The sequence below is a fragment of the Perca fluviatilis genome, chromosome 19 (assembly GCF_010015445.1).
Source record: "Perca fluviatilis chromosome 19, GENO_Pfluv_1.0, whole genome shotgun sequence".
NCBI classification, from domain to species: domain Eukaryota; kingdom Metazoa; phylum Chordata; class Actinopteri; order Perciformes; family Percidae; genus Perca; species Perca fluviatilis.
In genome coordinates this window covers 15756278-15769567 of record NC_053130.1, presented here as the reverse complement: position 1 = coordinate 15769567, position 13290 = coordinate 15756278, and the positions used below count along the sequence as shown (strand labels likewise).

The following is a 13290-nucleotide window of genomic DNA, read 5'->3' as shown; positions in this document are numbered from 1 at the left end:
GATTTTGTGGAAACATAAGATTATATTCAGGCTTAAAACTCAACTCAGAAAACGACAAAATAATACAAAACGTATAAAAAACTATTATCATAATGGTTTTGCTTCATTATTTCCTCAACAAAAGGTATATTTACAGTGTGATCAGTTTGATGTGGTGGAAGTTCTTTCACTTTCTGTTACGCACCCTTTAAAGGCTGCAGGCCTTCCTCAACATAAAGCATAGGTTGGCGTATCCACCATAGCCTACTGCTTAACAATTATCTTGTCTATCATACAGCATTATAGCATAATAGAGTATTGACCCCATGAAACTGGTTTTGCGAGACTGTTATTGTTTCACCTGGCAAAAACAACCATATAGAAACAAACCGAGAAATAGACTCTTGTGTGGTGCAGCTAGGGACAAGAGTGCCGGGTGTTTGGTTGAAAATCTGACTACATTGGTTCAACATTAAGAATGACTAACACATCTGTTGGCCAAAATCTTCAACACATCATTTGAAAGTGGGTCTTCATTACTCCATTAGTTTGTTCAATCACTTCCTGACTGTGTAGACTTTTGTAAATGTTATTTATAGCCTACTGGGTTTGGTTTAATTTGTTTAACACATTTGTTTTGCAAATGACTAGTCTGGATATTAGTTGCACTTGCACTTTTACTCAAGATTATCTTTAGATTTTACTTCTAGTAACATAAAATACCGTAAGAGTTATTATACTGCTTATCGCATAGGACATTTTAGTCTGTCCAAAAATATGGCACTTCTACAAAGACCTGTTGAAAGAACAACATGCTTTATTTCCATACACATATATATATATATATATATATATTTTTTTTACAGAACTCAGGACAAACTGTTCACATTAACTGTAACTGCTTGTTCCTGCTAAGAGACTGAAATTTGAGAAAAATCAGCCAACTCCCCTGTCAGAAATGAATACTTCCATAGTGTGGCATTTCTGAAGGTCTACACTGATTGGTCAGGCAACCTCTGATGTAGGAGCTCAGCCCATTCAGTCCTGGCTGAGAGAACTGTTATGGGATTTTTACAGCCTTAAGTTCCTGCAAATGTCCACATTCCTATCCACACTCACACACAACACTCTCTTGGTTCTGCTCTTTCGGTCAGCATGAGCTGTCCACTGGTAATTCTGCTCTTTGTGGGACTTCTGCACCAGACTGCGAGGGCCGTCTATATGGATAAACTAGCAGACAACAAGATTTGTGGAGATGCAGAATGCTCACGTAAGTCTGAGCATTAAAGACAAGCATGACGCAGTGTGTATCCTGAAAACTGTTCAGTATTAAAAATGATGTAATCAAATGCATCTACTTGATAACTTTAAAAACAATTGTTTTTTTCCATCGATATTTCCCTTTCCTTTTTGTTTTCTGTGCTTTATTAGATGTTCTCTCCATGGCCACAGCCTTGGATGACTTCATAGCTCCTGACTGCAGATTCATCAACATCAAGAAGGGTCAGATGGTCTATGTGTATTCTAAACTTGTACCAGAGGAGGGCGCCGGAGTATTCTGGTCTGGAAGTGTATGTGAATATTTTTGTTACATGTTATTTATTAACAGTGCTGCTTATAATCAGTTACAAATGCAAGACAGGAAGTGCAGCAGCTCTGACAAACAAATAAGACCTTCCTGGCCTTTTTGACAAGAGCAAAAACAATTTGTTTAAATATTCAATTTCATTGTAGCTAAAATGAACAAGCATTTAAATGACTTTAAGTTTAGTAAGGGAGGTTAAATGTGGGGCATGTTAAATTGTAAGAAAGGCCATGTCATTTTCACTGGCAGGTTTACAGTGAGCGGTATGTGGACCAGATGGGCATCATTGGATACTTCCCTGCAACTATGGTGAATGAGACGCAGAAGTTTGCAGAAGACACAGTTAAGACTCCCACAGCTGTGAGCATATATGTCTCTTTTATAGGACAATATCTGAGATGAATACTTGTTTTCATTCTCTATTCATTTTCTGGAGTAATATGTGGTTGTCAACATTAATCTCATACTATTCATTTTGTTCTGCCTTTTTTTCAGAATATGGACTTCTACTGTGATTAAGACATGACAGACTGAAGCCTCTTTCTTCTGAAGTCTTGCTTTTATAAAGGAGAGTAGTTCCTCTATTGGGCCAGTGTGTCAGACCATGTCCTATTACATCTTGTGGTGTTGACTCCAACTGGAACACAAACCTGGACACTCTCAGCCCTCCATAAGCCCACAGTCTGACACCTATCTGTTTTGCTTTGTCTCAACAAGACACTTTGTTCAATAAACCCTTTTTCATAAAACCCTTTTTTGTCAATACAAAATGTTGATTATTTGAAAATATAAGATTTTTCTTTTTCTCCAGATTTGACTTTTTAGGGTGGGTAACTGCAATGTTATTGTACATTTCTGCTGACACATCTAGTAACTTACTTTGAATTGCTGTGAAGATATATTCTCTAGTTATTATGAAATTCAATTTATGATGCCTTATGTAGCCTTTTTATTGCAGTGTCAAGCTTTCTCAGAAAACTACCTGCATTGTACGCAGCACATTATGATTCATTCTACACCAGCAGGGAAAGAAGTTTGCTGCTTTCCTTCTCTTTTTAAAAAGAAATGTATAGAGAAATAATTGCACAAAGGCATATTTTCTCATGAAATCTATTCGTTGTCTACTATACCCAATTAGTCGTATTAGCTATTTTCTTAAGCAAACCTCAATCCCCTCTCTTACACACTCATCCAAAAACAACAACTAATTGTTCCATTCAAAACTAACTTTGATGAATCTAATAAGGAGCATTAGTACAGGTGAGATGCTGAATGTTGGTGTAGGGTGTAGAATCAATGAGATGAATCTAAGCCAAATGATGAATGAGAGATTTATGAGACAAATGAGGTAACTTAGTTTAATGACTACAGCAGCACTGGTGAAACAAGGAAATAACAAAGCCAAGAGGCAAAGGACATGGAGTTATTCTTTTCATATGAGCATTTTATCTGGGATGAAGGTTAAAAGTGATTAGGCTGCAAATGAAAATGCCTTTTTTAAGGTACTGGTTATTTTATGTGTGCAACAGTCCTTTTTTAAAACCAGATTCAGTTATTGGTTTGCTCTCTCTCTCTTTCTTTTCCTGTTTATAGGAATGACAATCCCTTCTATCACATGTATCAAACTAAAATGACAGCAATCTATAAAACAAATGGCTTGAATTTATCTCATTACCAGAGAGATAGGGAGGTTTTAATGCATGGGCGACACAAAATAACATACATGTACGTGCACTTTACACAGATACACTTTAAGACAAGATACAACATAAGCCAAGAGAGGCTCAGCTAAGATACAATATTTAAATTGAAGTATTAAAACCACCAGCATCACCATCATTACTGTGCAAATACTGTTATAAAGGGGGATCATATTAGGTTGCATGACAATTATCAGTTATCTTTCATCAACACCCTACAGTATATGCTGTATGTTCATCCTCATTGGTGGTTCCGTGTTTATGTATTCTGTGTTTAACCACACAGCAGCAATTTAGCAGTTTTTTAAGACCGACGCACCTGCAGTTTTGCTAAAATCTCTGTTAGATGTCTCCCCTGTTGCTATGAACTATATCAAAGTGCCCCATGCCAGACCTTAAACGCTCACAAAGGCTGCTAACTGCCACTTAGAATAATCTGACCTTAATTGCTTTGCTTTTAATCGTGATGAAGTTACTCCATGGTAAAGTCCTTTTCCGTTACATTACATTAATTACACAAGTGTTATTGCATTATTTTACATAACGTCCCTCAAAATCTTGTCTAAATCTAAGTCTGTCAGCCAGTCTTACTATCTGTCACACACATAGCTTCCAGAGAACTTTTTGTTAGCCTGACATATTGTCACAGATAAGACTCTTTCCAAAGGATGATTTAAATCTCTCTTTGATTGGTTTTGTATCACCAGTATCACTTCTTTATGCGTCACAGCACCCACCCAGATACAATGATGAATGTAACATCTCAATCAAACGTTCTCTATTTACAAAATTAGATCCAAAGATGTTTTATTTTGATAAAGAAAGAGAGCTGCCAGTTTGATTCTCTGCCACCTCGGGAAATCTCTTACAAACATTGTTTTTGCTGGCCATTACAAACAGGTAATTTCCATTAGTTTATTTCTGTCTTACCTGAGGCATTCCTAGATAGGCTTACGATTTTAGGAAAGGGCTGTCACACATTATCATCAATCTCCTGTCCCCTTCTCAGCCCAGATCAATATAAACTCTTTCAAATGGGAACATCTACCACAAAATGTCACTCAGCAAAAACATACCTGGGACATATCTGAGGGAGTAACTTGCTGTGATTTGTGTATTTTTCAGGATTATCCTACACATACACATATGCAACTGCAAAAAATGCTGAGCTGTGGGGCATTGGTTAGTAATAACCATTTAATTCAGCATCCAGTTCCTCTGTACATATTGTGTAATGACACCAATTTCATTCCAATATCACCTCGAGACAGATGCAATTTCTCTGAACTGAAATGACTTCCAGAAATGCGTCAGGAAATATTTCAGTCTTCTCTTCTCCCTGCTCTAACAGACCCTGTCTAAAGTCAATCCTCCATCAGACAGCTGTAGTTTTAGGGTGTTACCATGGTGACAGGCAGGGATACCGTGACAGAAGAGATTGACGTGTGTGCATGTGTGTTGTGTGTGTGTGTGTGTGTTTGTGTTTGTGTGTGTGAGCTTAAAGGCGCAGCTGGCAAACGCAGGCCACAGTAGATGTGTTTTTTTTTCTTTCCATCTTGTGTCACACTCACACCTCTACACCCAGCAACACAGCACCCTGTAAAGCTGAGATATCAACAGCTTTAGGTCTAGTTAGCGTCTGAGCGTGACATTTTAGACTGGAGAAACATGAGTCATTTTTAACATCCCAAAATCTCACGTCTGGCATGTTTGCGTGATGCAATGAATAGTGTGAAACAAAACGTAGTCTAACAGTCTAATGAGCCTACTTCTTGATTCCATTAACTGTGGTGGATTATTTTACAAAGATGAAGCAAATATAAAAAGGGGAGAGAAACATCAGCAGCAAAAGATAACATTTGTGTGAGAGAAGTTCCTGGATAAACATAACAGTCCAGAGCAGTGTACTGGAAGAATAAGCGAGTCTTGCCTAACTCTGAAAAAAATACATAACCTTAGATTGAACAGAATTCATGTGGGAATGAAAAAAGATTGAGATTGAGGTTAGAAGAACATTTCAAGCGCAAACATAATGGTCCCCAGATGTGGTATGACTTTGGGTGAATGCTTTTCATAAAACAGCTAATTTTCTTTCCAAACAACAAGGGACTTTGTCCCCATGAGAGAAGGTATTTACACAGGACAATGACAGACAGAAAACTTAATTTATTATCCTCTGGAGTGATGGCCAACTTTATGTCATGCATGACTAGAGGAAAAAGCATGCACATGTGTCTGTTGTGACTGACGTAATCAGTAGTGCCTTCGAGGTGCTTGAACGATAGGGTTTGTCGGTGCAGATTTTCTTCAAGGGTGTCAGAAAATGCCAGCTCACTGCTTGTTTAAACTAAATCCATCAATCAGTCAGCATTAATCAATCACTGTGAAAGCCTGAGGATCAACGGCGTCCTTCTCACTTGATTAATATCCTTTACATTTGAAAATGTATTTGTCAGTGCAGGTTTGTGTCAAGAATGTGTGAGCACCAACTGTCCGTGTCACGCGTAGTGCTAAGATATTTGTCAAGGAAGAAAGTGCAGGTCCAAGGATATTCTTTTTGTTTCACTATTTATCTATCTTACGCTCTTGTTCTCTTTCTCTCTCTGTCTGTGTTACATCTCTGACTCATATAATTGCACAAGCTAGTGTAATTCCACCCATTTTCTCTGACACACAACCTCCACAACCACACAAAGAAACCACAATTTCATTTATTGTGTGTTCAACCCTTCAAAAAACTCAGGACCCCATTGTATCCATTACTTCTGAACCTGTATCTCAGAATAAAAGGATCAACACACTCTTCAGAGTGTCTCCTAAAGAGTGTGTGTGTGGGGGTGGAAGAGGAAAACCATCTGAAAGAGTTAGGTACGTCTTTCCAGAATGTGAAGGGGGTGAGGTATTGAGGATTTTCATGTTGTTCCATTTTTCCTCCCCATCGCTACGGTTGCCTACATTTCCATCACACCTGAATAAACCCCTTTCTGCAAGACAACCCTCTCCTCACCTTCCCCATTCAAGGAAATCCACTTCCTTCCATTCTTTTTTCCCCTCTGTTTTGCCCGTCACCGTGGTTACCAGAAGATTTAGGGAAAAGCTACTGTGTGTGTGTGTGTGTGTGTGTGTGTGTGTGTGTGTCTGGTGTGGGTGGGTGAGAAAGGGTGTGGGTGTTTGGGGGCGTGTGGGGGTGTGTGTGTAAGAGGACCTTCAATCATGATCAAAGAGATGCTTTGTGTAAAGTAGTGAAGCATCTCTAATTGGCTAATAAAGTTATTGTAGGTTAAAACGTCATAAAGCTGAAAGAAAATGACGCTGTGACGAAATTAGGCGCAACCATTAGCCTGTAATTTTCAACAAATGCAAATCAAGAGACCTCATTCTGAGACTACTTGTACTGAGGCTAGCTGTAATAATAAAATGACAGTGTATGTCATCTCTGCGTGGAAAGAAATCATCCAATCATTAGTGTGTTGAGGTTTATTTTGTCAGTCAGACTCCTTCCAACTACTAATTAGCTTCTTTGCAATGCGTTTGCATGAAACAAACATTTCACTGGCCACCGTGTTGTTAGCCAAATGGTATCCTTGCTAAAAGGTACGATCATGTATGATCAAATGTCTAGATTTGAATTTAAGCACATGTGGATAATGCATGAGTAATTCCCCATAAGATAATTAAATCTACAGGAATTTGTTACATGCCATTTTATCAGACTTAGATTTCTAAGACAATGAAGTGAAGCATAATGTACACATGTCAGTATAGGCTGAAAATGTTGCCATTTCGAGCACACATAAAATTGTCAGGCCTGAGTTAATTGGACTTATATTTATCAGGTGGCCAGAGACATTACTCCAAATAAATGCTAACATGCAACATGGTAGTGCAGTGTTTAGCCTCACAGCAAGAAGGTTCTGGGTTCAAATCTGCCATCTGTTTGCATGTTCTCCCCATGCTTGTGTGACTTTCCTCATGCAGTCCCAAGACATGCAGGTTAGGTTAATTGGCGATTCTCTAAATTGCTTGCAGGTGTAAATGTCAGTGTGAATGGTTGTATGTCTCCATGCGTCAGCCCTATGATGGATGAATGTTTGTCTGTTGGATGCGTAAATAGACAACTGTTTGCTAACATGCTCACCTCAACAACCATGGCCTATAAGAGGTGCTAATGTGCTAATGTTTAAAGCTTGTTCTGTTACCCTCAAGCAGCCAAAAAGGAACTACTGCTGCTTTAGCAAACTTGTAATCATACTGAAAATAATGCACTTAGAACACTTTTTATCAGTACACTGGATACTACCAGTTTTACTACCAGCTAACAAACTGATATATCACCCTATCTAAATCATTTAACCGATAAAATCCTACTCTAACAGAATGAGAGGTATTAGAGTCTCTTGATTTATGCAGTATGAATGCATTATCCTGTCTGGGTCTCACAAAGCTTTGAAAATATGAACATATCCACTAACCTTGTTGAGAAATCAATGAGGCCGCCTGAGGGCTGCCAACAAAAGACATCCTCTGATCATTCCTTCAGTTGAATGATTGTGACTTGAACATCACAGATACCTCACATTCTTGTCTATTCACTTCCCTGTAGCACAAATACTGCATGTGTTTAGGTAACACATGGCTGGGGGGGTATTGGAGAATGCTGTGTTTGATGCTTACATGTCATGACTACACTTTCTCTACACCTCGCAAAGAAAAACACTTTCTTAAATCCCCAGTAGGGGCATGCTTTTCAGTGTGTTTGCATTATATCAGCTTGACAGTAATGAAAATTATTTACTGTGTCTTTTTCACAAACACCCGGAAATCTCTTTAGCTTCTCTTAGCAGACAGAATGCTTTAGTCCTCTCGCAATATGACAACATGTTATTAGGGCTCTTAGTCAAACTGAATAATTGTTTTCTTGTATGTAACCAAAATCTGTCCATTTGTCCTGAGGAGTCTCCCTGCATCAGGCTGACAGATTATTTGGGTAGAAGAGAAATAACCGGCTATCATTCCCTTTTATTTCTAGCTTTCGGAGTCGCAAAAAACTTGCATCAGAAATCTTTCAAGTCCTGTCTTCAAATGTTTTTTTTTTCAGAGCGGTTTTGCAAAAGCCTCTGAGCTATGAATAGACTGGGTGTTTGTCATGACAACCAATTACCCATTACAAAAGCAGTGAGACTAAGTAAGGCAATTAAGTGGTGAAACAACATAGTGTGTTGCAGGATTTCTCAGTGTGTTTCTGCTTCATATACGTATGTGGGTGAACACAGTAAATTGTTCCTGTGTGGAGTTTAAAACGGATTTGCTCTGTTGTGCTTCAAATCTATGCTTTTCCTGATGTTTCAAAGCTGTCTATTTTCTTACATAATTGTAATACCTTTCTGTAGTATTTAAGAGGTAGCATACAGCAATATTGTTTAATTAAGTAACTAGGCATTATAATTTTAATCAAGCAATACAATTTAATAGTAAATGGGCATTTATTGTTATGCACAACAAGTGGGAAGAATGGCCTTAAATGGCTCATTACTTTTAGATAATGGTTGTTAACACACCATTGTATGATAATAACTCACAATTTAATACATATTTTATTACTAGTGTTTGAGAATGTTATATTAAACATAAAGACTTGCACACCTGTTGTTCCAAGCTGTATAGCTCTCCTGTCAGTAGGAGTAGTGACTTTTGATCACTGAATTATTATTTGTTGTAGGTTTTTTAAGCATAGCAGTATTTTGAATGTTGAATGTTGGTGTGTTGTATCAGCAGGCTATGGTTCGTCTATTAGGTTACGTCCTGTTTCTTTCAAGTTCCATATCTTACTCTTGCAGCCACCGAAAGCTTGTTGCCAGAGTGACATGACTGACAGTAATAAAAAAACAAAAACAAAAACTGCTGTAATAATACTTATATATATAATAAACATTCTCATCTGCTGTATTACTCTGTTTGCTAAATGTCAAAATCAGCAAACAGTGTGGTATAAACAGAGCACATGCATGCACATTGCACATTAGAAGTATTACTGCCTGTAGTTGGGGGGGTTATGTGCGTCACCATGTGTACATATGTACATGTGAGAATGACAAATGCGTGTCAGAATACAGTATGTCAGAATAAAACAACATCCTGCTTTGTACAAATCCCCTGCCTCTGAGCCATTACAGGTAGGCAGGCTGTCCTGGAGTGCATGTTGTTGCTTTACAGAGCCTGTGGGTAGTTTATAGACGAATCAGGTTTGTTAAGCCTAATGGTCCTTGTATTGATTGGTTGGGGTATCCTCACAAATCGCAGGGGTAGAATGAACAATGAGATGCTCATTGAGGATCTCTAAATGCATTTTAGCTAGTAGTTTTATTGACCCTCCTAGAGCAGCCAGCGCAGGGTTTATTTACACACTTTGCTCGAAGCCTATTTTTACAATGGCACAATGGATCTGTGAAGAAGGTGTTGAAGGAAGTATTGCACATCATTCACTGCACAGTTGACTGGTTATAATGAAGTGAACCGCTTTTAATCATATCTAAAATAAAGTGGCTATGGTTATTAAAGTTGGGAAGTGAAAAAAATGAAAGTATATGCAAATGAATCACCTTTACACAATTAAATAAATGAGGCTACACTGAATAATTGAATCAGGCTAGGACAGAACTGCTAATTAGCAGCTCTGACTTCACAGTCAGTAGGCAGAATGGCAGGCTTATCGCTTAGCTGCTGTCAACTTGGTGCAGCTACTGAGCCATAAGGAGACTGTGGCCATCACTAATTCCAGGCTGGATCATACGATGCAGGTTCTCACATCTGTGTTAAGAGTCAGATGAAAGGTGTCAAACTCATGTTTCCGTGAGAGTCACCGCCACAGATTTAGTGTGCACCGTTCACACACAAAGGACATAATCGGAAAGAGCCTTCTCAGCTGATACGCATGAAAAAACATGCTCAATCACACGCATCATGCATACATACAATAGATTGTTTTTTTACACAGTGTTTCTCTGCATCCATTGTAACCTTTGTTCTGAGTAACTGATGCTTAAATGTCAAGTGGTTGTGTTAATGATTTTTTGTCTAGATTCCTGGAAATTAGTTAACAGTTTTTCTCGCTTTCCCCCAGAAAATCTCCTCTTTCTTTCATTCATTCGTTCCTGGAAATTAGTTTGTGTTACCAAAGGATAATCTCGGAACTTTGAGCATTGCCAAATAATAGCTAAAGAACATTGTATGTTGCTAATTGTTTGTGGCATAGACATGTGGACCCTGTGTGGCCTATGAAAAATATCCATTGTTTGCTTTCTTAATGGACTATGCTCTTTGGCTGCTAGTATATAGGGCAGTACTGGAAAGAGCCTTGGGAACATCTGAGATACCATTACCATTAGCCCTAATGTCCTTTTAAAATGGAAAGAGCATCAGAGCCCACACAGAGACTGCTGTAGATGCTGTGGATTCTGTTTGCGTAATACAGCCTCATTGTCATATCCTGCCAACTTGGCAAGGTCACTTGGTCTGTCCCCTTCCTGCAGTCACAGACACATTAGCCTCTTAGCAAAACAGGCACTGTTCTGAAGCTGATGAGCTGACGTTGATCATTTTATTCTTCATTCCCAACATTATTAGTTTATTTAGCTATTTCAAGCTGTGCAGTCATGATACAATATCCAATGTTTTTTGCTTTGAGGAGCACACACACCCTCACACACAGTCTCTAATTGCTCTAACTTAACAAAAAAAATGGAAAGGATTACCTATTTTGCTAACATTTAAAAATTTTCTTTTGCACATGTATTTTTGGAATGAGGACATGGAGCTCAACAGGGTTTGTGACAGTAACATTAGTTACATGGTGATTATTTCCTGTTGTGCCACAAAGGTCAGGTTGTCTCATCAGACTAAAAAAAGGCATGCAATGTTAACCACTGCATCGTCAAACGTCACAGCCCAACTGAAGCTGATAATTGCTCAGACATCAAATCGGAGGTGGCTGACTTCGCTGACGACTTAATGAGCGTATGAAAGGAAATGGGAAAGTTGGCAGTGCTGTGAATAGCTGAGGACTAGGTCCAGCTCAGGAGGTTTGATTAGAAAAATGTACTTTGAGGTAATGTTTTCCATAGTGTCTGATCCAAATCATCAGCAGCAAATGTGTTTGAGGTATTTGATTCTGGCATGTTGGGGGGCACTCTGCATGATACACTAGTAATGGCATGCTGCAGTCATGACATCAACAACATTTCTGAATACATGCTGGGCATGAGTGCTTGCCTCAAAGATGAGAACTACTCATTCACAAACTTGCTGTAAACTCTACAGCATCCGCTGATATCATTTAGCTGATTATCTTTGTGCTTTTGACAAATCATCCCATTATTTGACACAGAGCAGTAGCTTGTAAATGGGCTCTGCTCAACCCAAACAATGTTGTACCTTTTTACCAAAAACTCAAGACAAAAACACATTGTCCAAACTGCCAATTTGACTACAGTGACAACAATCAAATTATTGCAGATGGTGCACTGGCGTGTTTCATTAGGAGAAAAGCAGGAACCTAAAGAAAGAAGTTACTGTGCAGTGTAGATAGAAAAAGGCATAGAATTATAGGATCAGGTTCAGATGTCCCAGTAATTGAAGTGTCACAGATTCACCAACATTTTCTGAAATGGGCAAAAAAATATTTATATAATTTGGACACAAATCGGTAAAGTAGGTCTTTGTCGATCTATGTTATAATACAGATACTGATATCTTCTGGAAGAGGGTTAAATATGTTCTTTCTTTCAAAGTCAGAGTGAGTTTGCTAATTAATAAAATCAGACAGAATGTTTTTTTTCATCCTCTCTCTCCATGAACGTGATTCATCTCTGACGTTAATTTGCATGTCCTTTTATTCCCTCCTATGTAGTGCATTCATTAGGCAGCACAGAATACTCACCTCGAAATAAGTAATACACAGAGGGAAATAATTATTGTGATTATGCATAATCTTTGCTCGCACAGTTGTTTTTCTTTTCCAATTAAACTGAATTTATATTCGGAATATGCTTTGAATAACAAAGCAGGTGGTACCATTCTCACTGCACCTCCACTTATGTTTGAGATGAAAGCTGTGTGAGAACTGCACTGCTACATGCAGGCTGTGATGGTGAATTGTTTTTCCACAAACCATTAATAATATAGCACATTTTTCCCCATCCTGACGCTAAGCCTTGGCACGAACCCTGCGAATTTATGTTTTTGTACAGGGATTTATAGAAGGAGCAGGGTGGCAAGAAGAAATGACAATTGCATAGTTTATCTTTCCAGTTGGTGAATAAAACTCCTGTAGCTGATGAAATAACATTATGATGAGTTGTACATTTGTTCACTGCTTTTCAGAGTATAGATTTTAATAAAGTAGATTATTTGTCTAAAAAAAGTTTTTGGTAGCCAAGACAACAACTCAAGACTGAATTTACAAAGTGGCGCTAAGTTTCTAATCTATCATACAGTGAGCGGTTGCTGCCTCCTGGCAACATATTATGAATCAGCGACAGCAGGGTACAACGCCGCTACCAGCTAATTCCGATCCTACCAGCCTGTACACCGAGGCTATGCACCTACTTTTAATCTGCTAAAATACAGCTCAAGATATGGGTAATAGAGAGGCTTGTAGCTTCCAATAAAGGAAATGATTAGCAATATGACATGCTTAATATAGTAACTTTTGCTAACTAGTATCATAGACATTGTTTATTTCCCAGACTGAATAATCAAACTTTGAAGCTGATGTTGCTCCAATATAGTTTCTCTTGATTACTCTCTGTTCTCTGCTAGTGAAGAGGTGTATAATTAACAGTAAAATCAGCTCCTGTATTGTTTCCATCGCTGTAGTTTCTGTGGTTGCCATTGTCACAAAGTGAGCCAAGGCGGTAAAAGTTGAACCATCATAAACTGCATGTAGCGGGAGTTATGCGCGTGCACGAGATCAGCAGCCACAACCACTCACTGTCTGAAAGCACCTTATCAATGTATCACAATAGCCCC

The 13290-nt window shown here is 38.5% G+C and overlaps 1 protein-coding gene across 1 annotated transcript; it reads left to right on the top strand.

The window, feature by feature from the left end:
- Nucleotides 1-1010: 1010 nt before the first annotated feature.
- Nucleotides 1011-2316, top strand: LOC120547691 (otoraplin-like). The gene is made up of 4 exons (XM_039783247.1): nt 1011-1249; nt 1411-1550; nt 1814-1924; nt 2060-2316. Exons 1-4 carry the CDS (start codon nt 1135-1137, stop codon nt 2081-2083), a joined length of 390 nt encoding a protein of 129 aa, XP_039639181.1. The 5' UTR covers nt 1011-1134; the 3' UTR covers nt 2084-2316.
- Nucleotides 2317-13290: the final 10974 nt, after the last annotated feature.